Source organism: Phyllostomus hastatus, unplaced genomic scaffold (assembly GCF_019186645.2).
Source record: "Phyllostomus hastatus isolate PE091 unplaced genomic scaffold, TTU_PhHast_1.1 phas_contig_16, whole genome shotgun sequence".
In the NCBI taxonomy this organism is placed as follows: domain Eukaryota; kingdom Metazoa; phylum Chordata; class Mammalia; order Chiroptera; family Phyllostomidae; genus Phyllostomus; species Phyllostomus hastatus.
In genome coordinates this window covers 3,493,436-3,507,944 of record NW_025333643.1, presented here as the reverse complement: position 1 = coordinate 3,507,944, position 14,509 = coordinate 3,493,436, and the positions used below count along the sequence as shown (strand labels likewise).

Here is a 14,509-nt window from a genome sequence, read left to right as displayed (position 1 = left end):
CTCAAAAATTTGGGCAAAAATGTGCGCATTACACGTGGCAAAATACGATGTATGTGGAGCAAAAAGGAGAGAGGTGGAAGGGAAAGTGTATGTGTGTGTGTTAATGAGGGTGGCATAATAGTCAAATATCCTCATCCTTCATGGACCTCATCTTTTTTCAAGACAAAAATAAAGTATAAAATTAAAAAATCAAGAAATGAGTCAAATCATTATGCAGAAATATGGTGGTAAACACCAGAAGAATCAGCTAATGAGAGGAAAGAGTTGCCTCTAAGAAGTAGCATGGAGATGTAGGGAGGTATACGGCAGGAAACTCCAATATCTTGTTATAAAACTTGAGGTACCATTTGTTTCTTAAACCATGTGCATGCATTACTTTGAGAAAAGTGAAAATTAAAAATAAAAAACCTCAATCTGATGCAAACATGGCAAATTCTGCTCAGTGGAGTGGTGGGTATTCTGGGCATTTCATGATACTCTTATGTTTAAAATAATTCCTTTTTTTTAAGTTCCCTTTGAGTTCTAAAAATTCCATTAATTTCTTATCCAATATAATATTAGTTGCCCCTATTATTTGGAAGAAGAGTATAAAAAAGGTAAAATGCAGTGTTCTTTATGCTAATTAAAAAAAAAAACCCTGAGGTTTTGGCCCTGGCCCTTGTGGCTCAGTTGGTTGGAGCATTGTCCCATAACCAAGGGGTTGGTGGTTTTATTCCAAGTCAGGGCACGTACCTAGGCTGTGAGTTTGATCCCTAGACCAGGTATATATGACCTGTGGTCTAGATGCTTATGATTCCCAGTCCAGGAGTACACAGGAAGCAACTGATCGATACTTCTCTCTTGCCCTTCCTCCCTTTCCAAAAGCAGTAAAAAAAAAAAAAAGTCCTTGGGAGAGAATAAAAAATAAAAATAAAAATGAATAAATAAACCCTGAGGTTTCTATAGTTAAAATAAATATTAAACTCAAATTATTTTTCTCAAAGGAAAAAATCTTTAATATTTATTTTCAAATACTTAAATTACCTTAAAATACCTTGGAAGTTTTATTTAATATATAAAAAGGAGAATCCCAAGACATAATAAATATAACAAATGGAGGATAAAAACAAGCTTCAGAATAATACATTTGAATCTATTTATGTAAAACAAAACCAAAGGAAAAAAGGCCAAACCACTTTATACATGTATATAGGTATAAAAACATACAAAAATGCATACGAAAAAATGTGGAAGTTTAAATGACAAACTGTCGGAAAGGTTATCTCAGGAAAGGCAAATGGGATTGGGGACAGAAAGAGTATATATTCATTTGTTTTTGACAGGTAATTAGTATGAATAGTAAGAATTTCAAATGGCAAAAGAGATACACGGGGAAGACAAGCTGCGCCCATATCAGCCTTGGTTCCCTTCTCTAAAGATGGCCTATTATTACCGGTCTTTTTTGTTACCTTTTTCAGTGTTATTCCAAAAATACAGAAAAACAGGTTTATACACAAAACTTACTTTTAAAAATATGTTATTGGACTTCTGGCCAATATGGAGGCATAGGTATACACACTTTGCCTCCAAGAAGGACAACAAGAAATTTAAAACAAAAAATAACCAGAACTTCCAGAAAATTGAACTGTATGGAAGTCCAACAACCAAGGAGTTAAAGAAGAAACATTCATTCAAACCAACAGGAGGGGCAGAGATGGGACAGGAGAAGACCCATGGTGAGGGGGCAGCTGGAGGACCAGGTGGTCCCACATTTGCTGCAGATAAACTGGGAAGAGCAACTGGAGAGTGAAACAGACCATGTAACCCAGGGTTCAGGCGTGGGGCAATAAAGCTTCAAAACCTCTGACTGAAAAAACCTGTGTTGGTTGTGGAAGCAGGAGAAACTACCCTCATAGGAGAGTTCATTGGAGGGACCGATGGAGTCCTAGAACATACACAAACCCAGCCACGTGGAAACATTCTAGAAGGGCCCAATTTGCTTGTGGGTAGTGGGGGAAGTGACTGAAAGCTGGCAGAGAGTCAAGTAAGCAACATCAACATTGTTCCCTCTCTGACCCCTCCCCCATATAAACATCACAACAAAGTGAAGTAAGTTGTCCCACCCTGGCAAATACCTAAGGCTCCACCCCTTACAACGTAATAAGGCGTGCTGAGACAAAGAAATATGGCCCAAATGAAAGAATAGATCAAACTCCAAAAACAGAACTAAGTGATAAAGAGATAGCCAACCTATCAGATGCACAGTTCAAAACACTGGTAGTCCAGATGCTCACAGAAATGGTTGAGTATGGCCGCAAAATAGAGGAAGAAGTGAAGACTATGAAAAGTGAAATAAAGAAAAATATACAGGGAACCAACAGTGAAGGGAAGGAAACCAAGACTCAAATCAATGATTTAGAGCAGAAGGAAGAAACATTCAACGAGAAAAAAAATGAAGAAACAAGCATTTTAAAAAAGGAGGAGAGGCTTAGGAACCTCCAGGACAACTTGAAACATTCCAACATTGGAATCATAGGGGTGTCAAAAGGAGAAGAGAAAGAGCAAGAAATGGAAAACTTATTTGAAAAAATAATGAAGGAGAACTTCCCCAATTGGCAAAGGAAATAAACTTCCAGGAAGTCCAGGAAGCTCAGAGAGTTCCAAAGAAGTTGAACCCAAGGAAACACACACCAAGGCACATCATCATTACATTAGCCAAGATTAAAGATAAGGAGAGAATCTTAAAAGCAGCAAAAGAAAAGGAGACAATTACCTTCAAAGGAGTTCTCATAAGACTATCAGCTGATTTCTCAAAAGAAACCTTGCAGGCAAGAAGGGGCTGGAAAGAAGTATTTAAAATCATGAAAGGCAAGGACCTACATCCAAGATTACTCTATCCAGCAAAGCTATCATTTAGAATGGAAGGGCAGACAAAGCGCTTCTCATATAAGGTCAAGTTAAAAGGATTCATCATCACCGACCCTTATTATATGAAATGTTAAAGGGACTTATCTAAGAAAAAGAAGATAAAAAACTATGAACAGTAAAATGACAACAAACTCACAACCATCAACAACTGAACCTAAAACACAAACTAAAACAAATTAAGCAAACAACTAGAACAGGAACAGACTCACAGAAATGGAGATCACATGGAAGGTTATCAGCAGGGAGGGGGCAGGGGAAGAATGGGGGAAAAGTTACAGGGAATAAGAAGCATAATTGGTAGATACAAAGTAGACAGGAGGCATGTAAGAACAGTATGGGAGATGGAGAAGTCAAAGAACTTATATTACGACCCATGACATGAGCTAAGGTGGGGGAATGTTGGTGGGAGGTGTGGTACAAAGTGGAGGGGAATAAAGGGGGAAAAATCGGACAATTCTAATAGCATAATCAATAAAATATATTAAAAATTAAATTAAATCTTAAATAAATAAATAAACAAACAAAAGTATATTATCAGTCCGTGATGGCAAAAACATTTGCCTAGCCCAAGAGACAGAAAGGAAACTGCAAAGAAAGCACTTATGGCTATAAACAATTTTTCTTTAATCCTTATCTGGGTCCTCAGGCCTTTCTTTGATTTGGACCCAATTTTTCATTTGTGGTTGCTTGTTTTAGGTAATAAAACTGTTCCTTTAAAATAATGGAGACTATACAAAATGTTATCACACCTGTTGTACTGCTCTAATCCTTACTTTCCCTCTTAAAATAGACCTTGCCTTAATACGGTAGAAGTTGTTTACCACAGAGTTACCTCCAGTCTGCCTTGCTGGATTTTATACACCACTTGTGGATTCTCCTGTAGAATGTTGCCATAGAGCTCACGAAAATGGGCTATGTTGGGCTTTACAATATTCAATACTTTTGTTTTATCCTCTCCGACCACCATCCGAAAGTCACCTGGTTGAAACGAACAAAAAACAAAATTTTCATTGATAATCCATACACTGACCTATGGACTACAGCTCCACTTTGATCCTGCACTAGTTCAAGATGGCAGCATCCCGCATTCAGAATATTTCCTTTTCCTCCTTAAAACCATGAACACAACCCCAAAGAATGCAGGCATTTGTTTGGGGAGGAAAAAGCCTCTCAAATCATAATGCCCTTTTATGACAGTTAAAATATAGTTACCTAAGTACAAAAGGTAATCATCATTGACAAGCTAATTTGTTTTTGTTTTTCCAATACAGACGCTTCTGTATTTACAAACTTTCATCTTGTGAACAGAACGTTGCCTGTGACCCAGCAAGGAAGTCACCTTCAACGTGTCCTTATTATTGCTTACTCAGCATGGACCTGTTTGCTCTGTTTGCCGGAGGGCTTTTGAGGTGATTTATGAATATAAACACCTTATTATATTTGATAAAGGCAAGAGAAGCAAGTGTTAAAAGTCCTAGTACCTTGTTTACATTTAAGATGAACTTGAAAGCAGATACAATTTTTAAAATTTTAAGTGAAGAAAAATGAGAAACAGAACATTTGCCTGTGGAATGGATTAAGCTGCAAAATATATCATCCTGAAGGATAAAGAGCACCTTTTGAAACAAATGTAAAGTGCCCTGTGCTGCCTATGCCATGGACAACTATCAGCAAGAAATAGAGGGGAAAAGGTGATAAAATGGGAAAACTGGAGCGAATGCCTATTAGGATAATGTTAATTCAAGGCTGGGCACATGTGAGGATCTCCCACCCAGGTGAAGCTTGGAGAAAGCAATGTGGCTGAAACCTTTGCTGGACAGGTAGAAGTTGTATAGGTAGGTGATGAGGTAGCAAGTCAATCAGATACCCCAGCTGCTGAGGAACCCCCTGGGACGACATGACAATTTGATTTACCATCCAAACTAGTTCACTTTTGAGGATGAAGGGAGCACTATAAATAATTCCACAGGCACAACTACAAACTGGGCAAACCAGGACAAATGATTACCCGGGCCAATGTCTTTTGGGGGGTGGAGAGGATGGGGGGCAGGGAGGAGCCATCAAAATCATTACATGCCACAATACATTTTCCTAGAGCAAGCTGTTGGTTGTCTCAGAAAAAAAAAAGAAGAAGATATACAAAGATATTCAATTACACACACACACACACACACACACACACACACACACACTGCAGTAAGGAATAAAATATCCCTGGTTTTTAGGACCAGCTTATGCTATACTTTGGTGGAAAGTAGCTGGGGACTGAAAGCTCAGGAAAGCATATTTAGCAAGGTTGGGGCCTCTGGAACCAAACCTTCCTGATGTGAGGTCTGACTCTTCAGCGCAATGAGGGAAGTAAGTTCTTTCATAACAAGCTGCCCAAATATGGATGACCTTGTTTTTTCACTGTTATTTTTTAAAGGGAGAGAGACTTAAATATTTAAAACCTGAGATGACTGCTGTTGTCATCATAAATTGCTAAAACCCATCTCTGGAGAGCATGTCTAAAGAAATAAACCCAAGCAGAGGTTAAGAGGTAAAGTTTATTGAGCATCTGGTAAGCGTCACGCACTGTTCCAAGTGCTTTGCTGTATTACCTCATTTAACCCACATATCCATCCTGTCAGGTAGATATTATTCTAACCCCATTTAGTATCAAGGCAACAAAGACACAGAGCTGAAGTAAACTGCCTAATATACTGCATACATACAACTATATTCACTGAAACACTGCTAATTGAAATACTGAAAGCAACCCAAATGACCAACAACAGGGGAATGGATAAGCTATGATGGTACACCCATACCCAACCACGGAACAGTGTACAAACATTAAAAATTAATCAGGCCTGTCTGGGTAGCTCAGGTGGTTAGAGGATTGACCCAATATGCCAAGATTGAGAGTTCCTCCCCAGTCAGGGCACATAAAAGAATCAGTCAATGAATGCAAAAATAAGTGGAACAACAAATTGATGTTTCTCTTTCAAATCAATTTAAAAAAATTATAGTAACCACACAGAACAAGAGGAAAATGGTCATATAAGAAAACAGGATACAAGCCCTGGGTGGGTGGCTCAGGTGGTTGGAGCATCATCCCATACTGCAAAGGTTGCAGGTTTGATCCCCAGTGTGGGCGGGGTGGAGGGGGCACATATGGTGGTGGGAGCAGGGGGTAGCGGGGCAGCTGATCGATGTCTCTCAAATCGATGTTTCTTTATTTCTCTCCCTTCTTCTCTCTCTAGAATCAATAAAAAACAAACAAACATATCCTGCAGTGAGGATTTTAAAGAAAGAAAACAGGATACAAAAGTACAAGAAAACAACTTGGTAAAAAAACAAGAACAGGAAAAACAAGACAAAGGAACTACATAAAAATGGTTATGTTTGCTCTACTAAGATATGTTTATTGTGGGCTTTTGTGTGGGCTTTATATTTCCTTTCTTGTTCAGTATGATTATTCCCAACTGTACAGGTGAGGAGAGACTGAGGCACAAGATCCAGCTGCCTTTCAGTATCAGCGTAGTGACATTTGAGGTGACTAGTCTTACTCTGTGATTTTCCTCCACTGCCCTCACTTCTGTAATGCTGACATATCACTTCCAGCATTTTAAAATAAATTCACAGGATGCTGAGATGTGATGACCTGGCAACTGTGACTGGAAAGGAAGCTAGATTTCGATCGTGTGAATCCTTATGCTTAGAGTCTAAAATGGGTTCTGCTGATCTGTGAGGGGATGAAACATTAGCAAACTCTGAGTCTAACATGGCTGGCTCTGACGTGAAAAACCAGCCTGGATCACGGGTGAGTCCTCAACATTTGTGTCATTTCTTCTTTTTCTGTACATTCAACTGACAAAAAATTCTTATGCTTTAGATAGCAACTTTCTGAGAGGGACTGCATTATACCAAAAGGTGAACACAAACTCATCCAAATCCTCCCTGAAGAACAATCACATGCCATGATTAAAGGGCTTGGAAAATACTAAGGACCCTCTGAGAATGAGGACTGGGGCTTCCTCGTCTCTGTCTCCCCAGCTCCGTGGTGTACTGCCTGGCATACGGAAGGCATGTCCCTAAATATCTGCTGAATTGAATTTCTCCAACTGCTGTGCAGCAGAACCAGTTCAGCCACAGGGAACAGCGAGCAGATGGGCTTATTACCCATTTCTTCAGAACAAAATAAATGAAATCATGGGCACAGCATGAACCAGTGTCTGATCATAAGAATCAATTTTTCTTACTGTCAGAGATGTTTACAACAAAACACAGAAATTGAGAAAACTGCTGACTTTTATTTTCTGCCTCTACTGATGGGTTTAACTCTTGACTGCTCAAGCCAATTTAATAAAATAGGTAACCAAAAAGATAATTTCTCTTTGACTCTGGAATGAGACAAACTCAGAGGCTTGTAAACCACGTGCAGTTGGCTTGACTGCTCTGTGCTTCTGGCATGCCATCAGTGGGCAGGGACCTTCTTATGAATGTAGGCATGTGAGAGGCTGTGCAGTACAGTGGAAGGGGCCTAGCTTTCGAGTCTGGAAATGTCCCAGGGTGAGTGGAGATTAACTTTTGAGTTAGTTTCCTTGTCTATAAAATGGCTGTAACAATCATACTAACCTGACAAGGTTGCTTTTAGATTTAAATGAGCTAATGTATTTGAGAATGCTTTGTAAATAGTAACGCAGATATTGTTATAATATACACACATACATAAACACACACTTATACAATGGGCAAAGGATGGGGGTAGGGAAGCCAAGTCGTTGAAAATAATGACTGGCTAACTTTTTCCCCTGTTAAACTAACTGCAATACGGCTGTCATTTCAGTTCAATAAATATTTGGGTGGCTAGTAAGTACAATGAGCTTTGCTAGACATTGGAGATATGAAGATATACAACCTACCCAGGGCAGCAAGTGCTATAAAAACAAATCTTCGGTGCAGGTTCCAGCAGTAGGGTATTTCTTAGGTGGTAGTGGTAAAGAAAAGGAGCCCACACTGGATGTTAATAGGGCAAAACAATATTCATTTTTAACAGCTTTTTTGAGATATAATTTATATACCACATAATTCACCCATGGGAAGTATACAATTAAACGTTTTTTAGTATATTAACAGAGTTGTGTAGCCATCTTATTTTAGAAAGTTTTGGCCTCCCTGAAAGAAATTCTGTGTCCATTAGTAGCTACACCCCATCTCCCTCTACCCTCTCACCGCCAGCCCTAGGCAAAGAAAGCCTGTTTCCTGTCTTTACAGATTTGCTGATTCTGGGCACTTTATTTTTAATTTTTTAAAATTTCATTATTTTATTGTTGTTCAATTATAGTTGTCTGCATTTCCCCCCCACCACTCCAACCACCCCAGCCAAACCCACCTCCCTCCCTTGCTTCCACCCTCCCCCTTGGTATTGTCCATGTGTCCTTTATAGCAGTTGATGCAGACACCGGCCCACAGTGTCCGAGTCATTATGGATGAAATGAGACATTCACATGGACTACTGAGTCCGGTGGAGGAAAAGGGACAGCATGGCTTTTCTCTCAAGGGGAGCAAAAGCCTTGGCCCTTGCTGTGACCAGCCTTTATTGGGTTTCTCAGCACATTACCTGATGGTCCTCATTTACTATGCACAGGTTCACTTTAAGTGGTTACCTTTTACAGAAAACAAAGGAGCCAATGCTGCTAATCACATCACAGAAGAGGGGTATTTGCAAATGAAAAGGCAAAAGTGGCTGAACTGGTTACACTCATCCTTGGAAGATTTAGCATGGATTTTAGGAAGTTACTTTGCAGTAAATGTTCTCAATTCAGGGTGAGAGAGTTTTTTAGCAAGAGCAAAACTCAAAGTGGCCTAGACACATTGCAGGCCTGATTCCCCACGGGAGAACCTATCCGTGGGTGTGGGTCCTGTGCATCTCCGAGTGGGAGCCGGGCCCATGCCATGCAGAACGATCTCCTACAAGTAGTCCTTGAAAACCCTGCCCCCCATTATCTCCTCCCCCCTCCCCTCTGGTTATTGTTAGATTGTTCTTAATTTCAATGTCTCTGGTTATATTTGGTTTGCTTTTTTCTTTTGTTGATTATGTTCCAGTTAAAGGTGAGATCATATGGTATTCTGGACATTTTAGATAAATGAAATTGTACAACACATGGTCTTTTATGACTTAACATAAGTTTTCAAAGTTCATCATGTTGTACTAGTCATCGGTACTTATTCCTATTTACGGCTAAAAAGTATTCCATTGGATAGATGTATCACATTTTATTTATCCATTCCTCAGTTGGATATTTGGGTTGTTTCCACTTTTAGGCTATTCATTATGAATAATGCTGCTATGAACATTTGTGTACAAGTTTTTGTGTGGATCTATATTCTCATTTCTATTGGGTAGATAACTAGGAGCAGAATTCTGGGTCACATGGTAACTCTTGTTTAATATTTTGAGGAACAAACTGTTTTTCCAAAGCAGCTGCATTATTTTATAATTGTACCAGCAATGTACGAGGGTTTCAATTTCTTTGCATCCTCACCAATACTTATTCTTGTCTGTCTTTTTGATTATTGCCATTGTAGTGGGTGTGAAGTGGTGTCTCTGTGGTTTTGATTGACATTATGCTAATGACTAATGATGCTAAGCATTTTTTCATGTGCTTATTTACCATTTGTATACTCTTTTTAAAAATGTCTATTAAATCCTTTGCCTATTTTCATACTGGGTTGTCTTTTTATTGCATTATAAGAATTCTTTATACATTCTGAATACTAGTCCCTTATGATCAGATACGTGACTTGTAAGTCTTTTATCACATTTTGTTGGTTGTCTTTTCATTTTCTTGATGGTATTATTTGCAGAACAAAATTTTAATTTTTATATAGTCCCATGTATCTATATTTTCTTTTGTAGGTTATATTTTTAGTGGATGTCTAAGAAACTACTATCTAACCCAAAGTCACTCATTTAAGAGTTTTATAGTTTTAGCTCTTAAATCTGTAATTCATTTTGAGCTAGTTTTTATATGGTACAAGTTAGGGATTCAACCTCATTCTTTTGCATGTGGGTGAAATAATACTTATTTATTCAAAGATGACTGAGGCAGTATTTCTAGGAAGCAGTCTAACACACAATTCAAAATGCATCCTCAAAAATATCTCCATGGCTGCAGAAGACTAAATCACTTGTGAAAGAGAATGACATAAGAACAGCCTATGTGCCCTGGCTTGTGTGGCTCAGTGGATTGAGTGTAGGCTGTGAATCACATAGATGCTGGTTCGATTCTTGGTTGGGGCACATGCCTGGGTTGTGGGCCGGGTCCCCAGTGGGGGTGCATGAGAGGTGGCCACACACTGATGTTTCTCCTCCTGTCTTTCTCCTTCCCTTCCCCTCTCTCTAAAAATAAATTTAAAAATATTTTTAAAAAATAGCTGATGCACTTAATGATATAAATTTGAATTACTTTTTCTTTTAGACACTTTACAGAACACAAAATGGATGCATGTGGGAAAGAATGGGGAGAAATCAGGTTCATGATGCTGGTTCAGGAGGGAACCAATATCACAACTATTCATCTACCCATTCGTTCATTATTTACTGAGCACCTAGTAGTAAGCACTGGAATAGAGTGAGCAAAACCAGAGAAAAATGTCTGCCCTCTCCATATATATGGTGGAACATAGACCAAAGACAAGCAAACCTGCAAGCAAATAGAGTAAATAGTATTTCAGGTGGTGAAAAGTGCCATGAAAAAAATACAAGCAGAAAATGATGACTGGGTGTGGATGACGAGGGCCCCTGGGGAAAGAGTGTCCTGGGTGTGAACCAGGAACGACACTCACCATGACGAACCCTTTGTACAACAGTGAAAGGTTAGGAATGAGGGTTCCAGAACCAGACTGCCTGTGTTCAGATCCTAGCTCGGGCCTTACAAGCTACGTGACCCAGGATAAGCTACTTAACTTCTCTGGGCTTCAGTGTCCTCAAATGTGAAATGGAAGCAACAGTTTATGTTTCAAGGATTAAATGAGTTAATACGTGTAAAACACTTAGAACAATACCTGACAGGTGGGCACTAGAATTATTGGGAGGATCACTTCATAAATTATGTAACTGTTGTCGCACACTATGCTGTACACCTGAAACTCATATTAAGTAATATTAAGTGTTATCTGTAATTGAAAAATAAAATAAGTTGAAAAAATAACAATATCTGACAAGCAGTAAATAATCCATAAATGTTAGACACTACTGACAATTAATATTCCTTCAGGAGAGTTGCATTCGCAGAGATTAGCAAGTAACAAGTGCAGAGTCCCAAATGAGGCTTCGGCAAAAGCTCGAGCTTGCCAAGCATTGAGAAATATGCTTCTAAATTTCCGAAATGCCTAATCCCTAATATGCAAGTCATCAAATGACACTGCTTGCAAGTTTCAGATAGTGTGACTATTATGGAACAAATCCTAATAGCTCTCACTTGAGAAAAAATTTATTGACTTTTACCAGGACCCAGAAATGGGATGTTTAGAGTGTTGGCACCCATTTCTAATTTTTTTCTCCAAGAATCACTCAACTGGCAACTAAACTTCCTCACTGCTTTGTCTTATTCCTAGAAGTAACTGAGCCTGTGTTCAGATGATGTGGCACTGAAAGAAACCCATTCTCTCTCTTACACAAGAGTGCTGGAAGTGTTTTCACTCCTAAGGACTGCAAAGGGTCAAATAAATCCACCTGATGTCAGTATTCTGCTAATTTTGACAAACATTATTTATCAACATATAACAAGTTTTGTAATTCTTTTTTTTAAAGATTTTATTTATCTCTCTATATATTTTTAGAGAGAGGGAAAGGGAGGGAGAAACAGGGAGAAAGAAACATCGACATGTGAGAGAAACATCCATTGGTTGCCTCTAGCACACCCCTTCCTGAGGACCTAGCCCACGACCAGGCATGTGCCCTCACCGGAATCCAACAGGCAATCCTTTTGGTTCGCAGGCTGGCACTCAATCCCCTGAACCACACCAGGCAGAGCAAGTTCTGTAATTCTTATAGTTACACATATCTGAGGACATCAGTGTACCCTATACCCCTTCCCCTACCAAAGTAATTTGTCCAAAGTGATTCATAGCAGTGTCACTAATAAAACAATGACAAATGGAGCCAACCTGAATGTCTGTCAATTACAGAATGAGAAAAACATTGTGTCTCAACCTGGGAAAACCTATGTGGCCAGCAATTATACATGATAATAGTAATAAATAATAACAGCAATCATTTTCTGAGCACCAACTACCAGTGAGGTATGATGCTGGGGGCTTTTATATATATATTATCTCATCGAAAATCTTTTTGTGAGAGTTATTTCCAGTTTACAAATAAGAAAATGGGCTCAGAAAGGTTCAAGCACCTCTACAAAGCTAGTATTCTCACTCAGGTCTGAATGTAGTATTTACCTTTCTGTTGTCTATTATATCAAGCAACTGTATTAATAAAAGCAAACATGTATCTAAAATAATGGCTAACATTTATTGAGCATTTACCATATGCCAGGCCTGTGCTAAGCACTTTATATAATTTAATTTGATTTATATAAGAACCTTTTTTAGAGAGAAAGAAACTAAGTCATAAGGAAAAAAGAAACTCACCCAAAAAAGTTAATTATGGGTACAGCTAAAATTTAAAGCCAGGAATCTGACTCCAGAGCCCCCGGTTTTAAACATTTCACTAAGGCTGCCTTCCATGAATTAATATTAAGTTTTTAAAAAGCAAGGTTCAAAACAGGATGTTTAATTTAAGTAGTTAAGGGTTTAATGCTGATTGTTTTCATGTGAAGTTGCTCACTTCGCTGAGGCACTGCTCTGGTTCAAGTCCTCGTCATCACTCACAATCACTGGTCTTCCTGTCCATCCACCCAGCAAATATGTACAGAGTACCTACTATGTGCCGCACAGTGTTTCAGAGACTGAGGACACAAGGGCAACCAAACACAGACACTGTCCTAACTGTACTCCCAGCAGGTTCCTCTCTGCCAGGACAGCTGTTATCTGGGCTCTCCTCACGGGTCCTCATGTGTTAGAACTCAGTTCAAGTGTCACTTCCTAGAGAGGCCTTCCCAGAGGCCATGTCCACCTTCTTCCCCTGTTCTAGTGCTGCCACTGTTTGCTGCCTGACTTTTCAACTGGAATGAAAGACCCATGAGGGCAGGAGCAATGACTGCCTTATTGACTTCCTTCATCTCCAGAGTTTAGAAGAGTGTTTGACATAGGAGACTCTTGTAATTATTTGCCGAATAAATTAAACTTTTCCGTTTTTAGTTTCCCTTTCTCTTGCACAGCGGTGGCAAAATGATCTTTTCACAGCAACAAATCTCAGACTATCTTGCAATGCCTGAAAACTTCTATAGCTCCTAGTTGTGTACAGCTTGTCAAATTCTATTTTTTTTTTCACTTTTATTCGATGCCCTGCCCAACCTGACATGGGTCTAAACCTCTTCTCCAAAGTATCAGAGAAGCAATGAAAGTAAATGGTTAGGAGTGCGGGCTAAAGTTTCAGCTCTAATACCTACTAACTTACCAGACAACTGACCTTGGACAGATCTGGGCCTCAGTTTTCTATAGAATCTGTCAATAATACAGCTCCCAAATCAAAGGGTTGTTGTGAAGATTAAACTAGTTACTAGATCAAAAGTATTGAGAATCATTCCTGGCACAAAATAATAAATGCTACTTACTCCTGTCCTAAGCCTTGGACTTCAAGTCACATCAGTCTACTCCTTCTTTCCTAAACAAGCCATGTTCCTTCACACACTCCCTTTCCTTTTCTTACATGTGTTATTTTGTAAGTCAACCACTGACTCACTATGGCTGCATATGTTGATTAATGTGAAGTTCTTTAAAGCAAAAATTGTATCTGAAGTTCTTTATAAGGTATGAAATGCTGATTTGCTTGATAAATGTGAAACCAGGATCATTACCTAAATTTAGTCCTTTTAACAGTTTGTACTTACATAAGAAAGTTCAAGGTGAACTTTAAAGTTTATTTGGTTTTCCTTTTCTATTCACTTAAATGCTGAGTTCTAAGAATAACTGAAGGAGTAGAAAGCTTTCTCCTCTGCCATCTCCCACCTACTCCTTTCTCACCATCATGTACAACAAAAATGCCATAAATACTGACCTGGGGCAGTCAAAGTGATCCTTAAATACTATGTTAAACATAGGGGCTATTATTACCACTAGTAAGACTGATAGATCTTGCCTCTGCCAGTAATTACTGGCAGGAACTTGGCCAATAACATGGAGAAACACTGTTTTTTTCTGGCCCACCTCCCCCTATCCCTTCCAGGGAGAAATGTGGAACTTCACAAGTTAGAGACAACATATTATCTCTCAACTGGAAGCAGGTGAAAAATAAATGTCAAAGTTGTAAATAAAACAGGATTGGTAAGTATTTTAAAGTTTGGAATATTCAGAGGCTTGGGAGGTTTGGGTGGTTTGCCAAAGGGACAGAACTGGATCTGTTCAAGGATACTGGGTTCTCAGAAACCTAGGAAAGGCAGGAGGAGGAACTTGCCTTTCAACACATCGCCTTGGGCAGATTTCATACCTATGAAAG

At 39.0% G+C, this 14,509-nt stretch overlaps 1 protein-coding gene across 1 annotated transcript in view; it reads right to left on the bottom strand.

Annotated features, from left to right (window-relative positions):
* The window catches only part of TAMM41 (TAM41 mitochondrial translocator assembly and maintenance homolog), a 52,258-nt gene that overhangs the window by 18,394 nt on the left and 19,355 nt on the right, over positions 1-14,509 (bottom strand). The window contains exon 5 of the mRNA XM_045832348.1: positions 3,740-3,885. Within this exon, the coding sequence (XP_045688304.1) occupies positions 3,740-3,885 (146 nt within the window). The remainder of the gene's footprint in view (positions 1-3,739; positions 3,886-14,509) is intronic.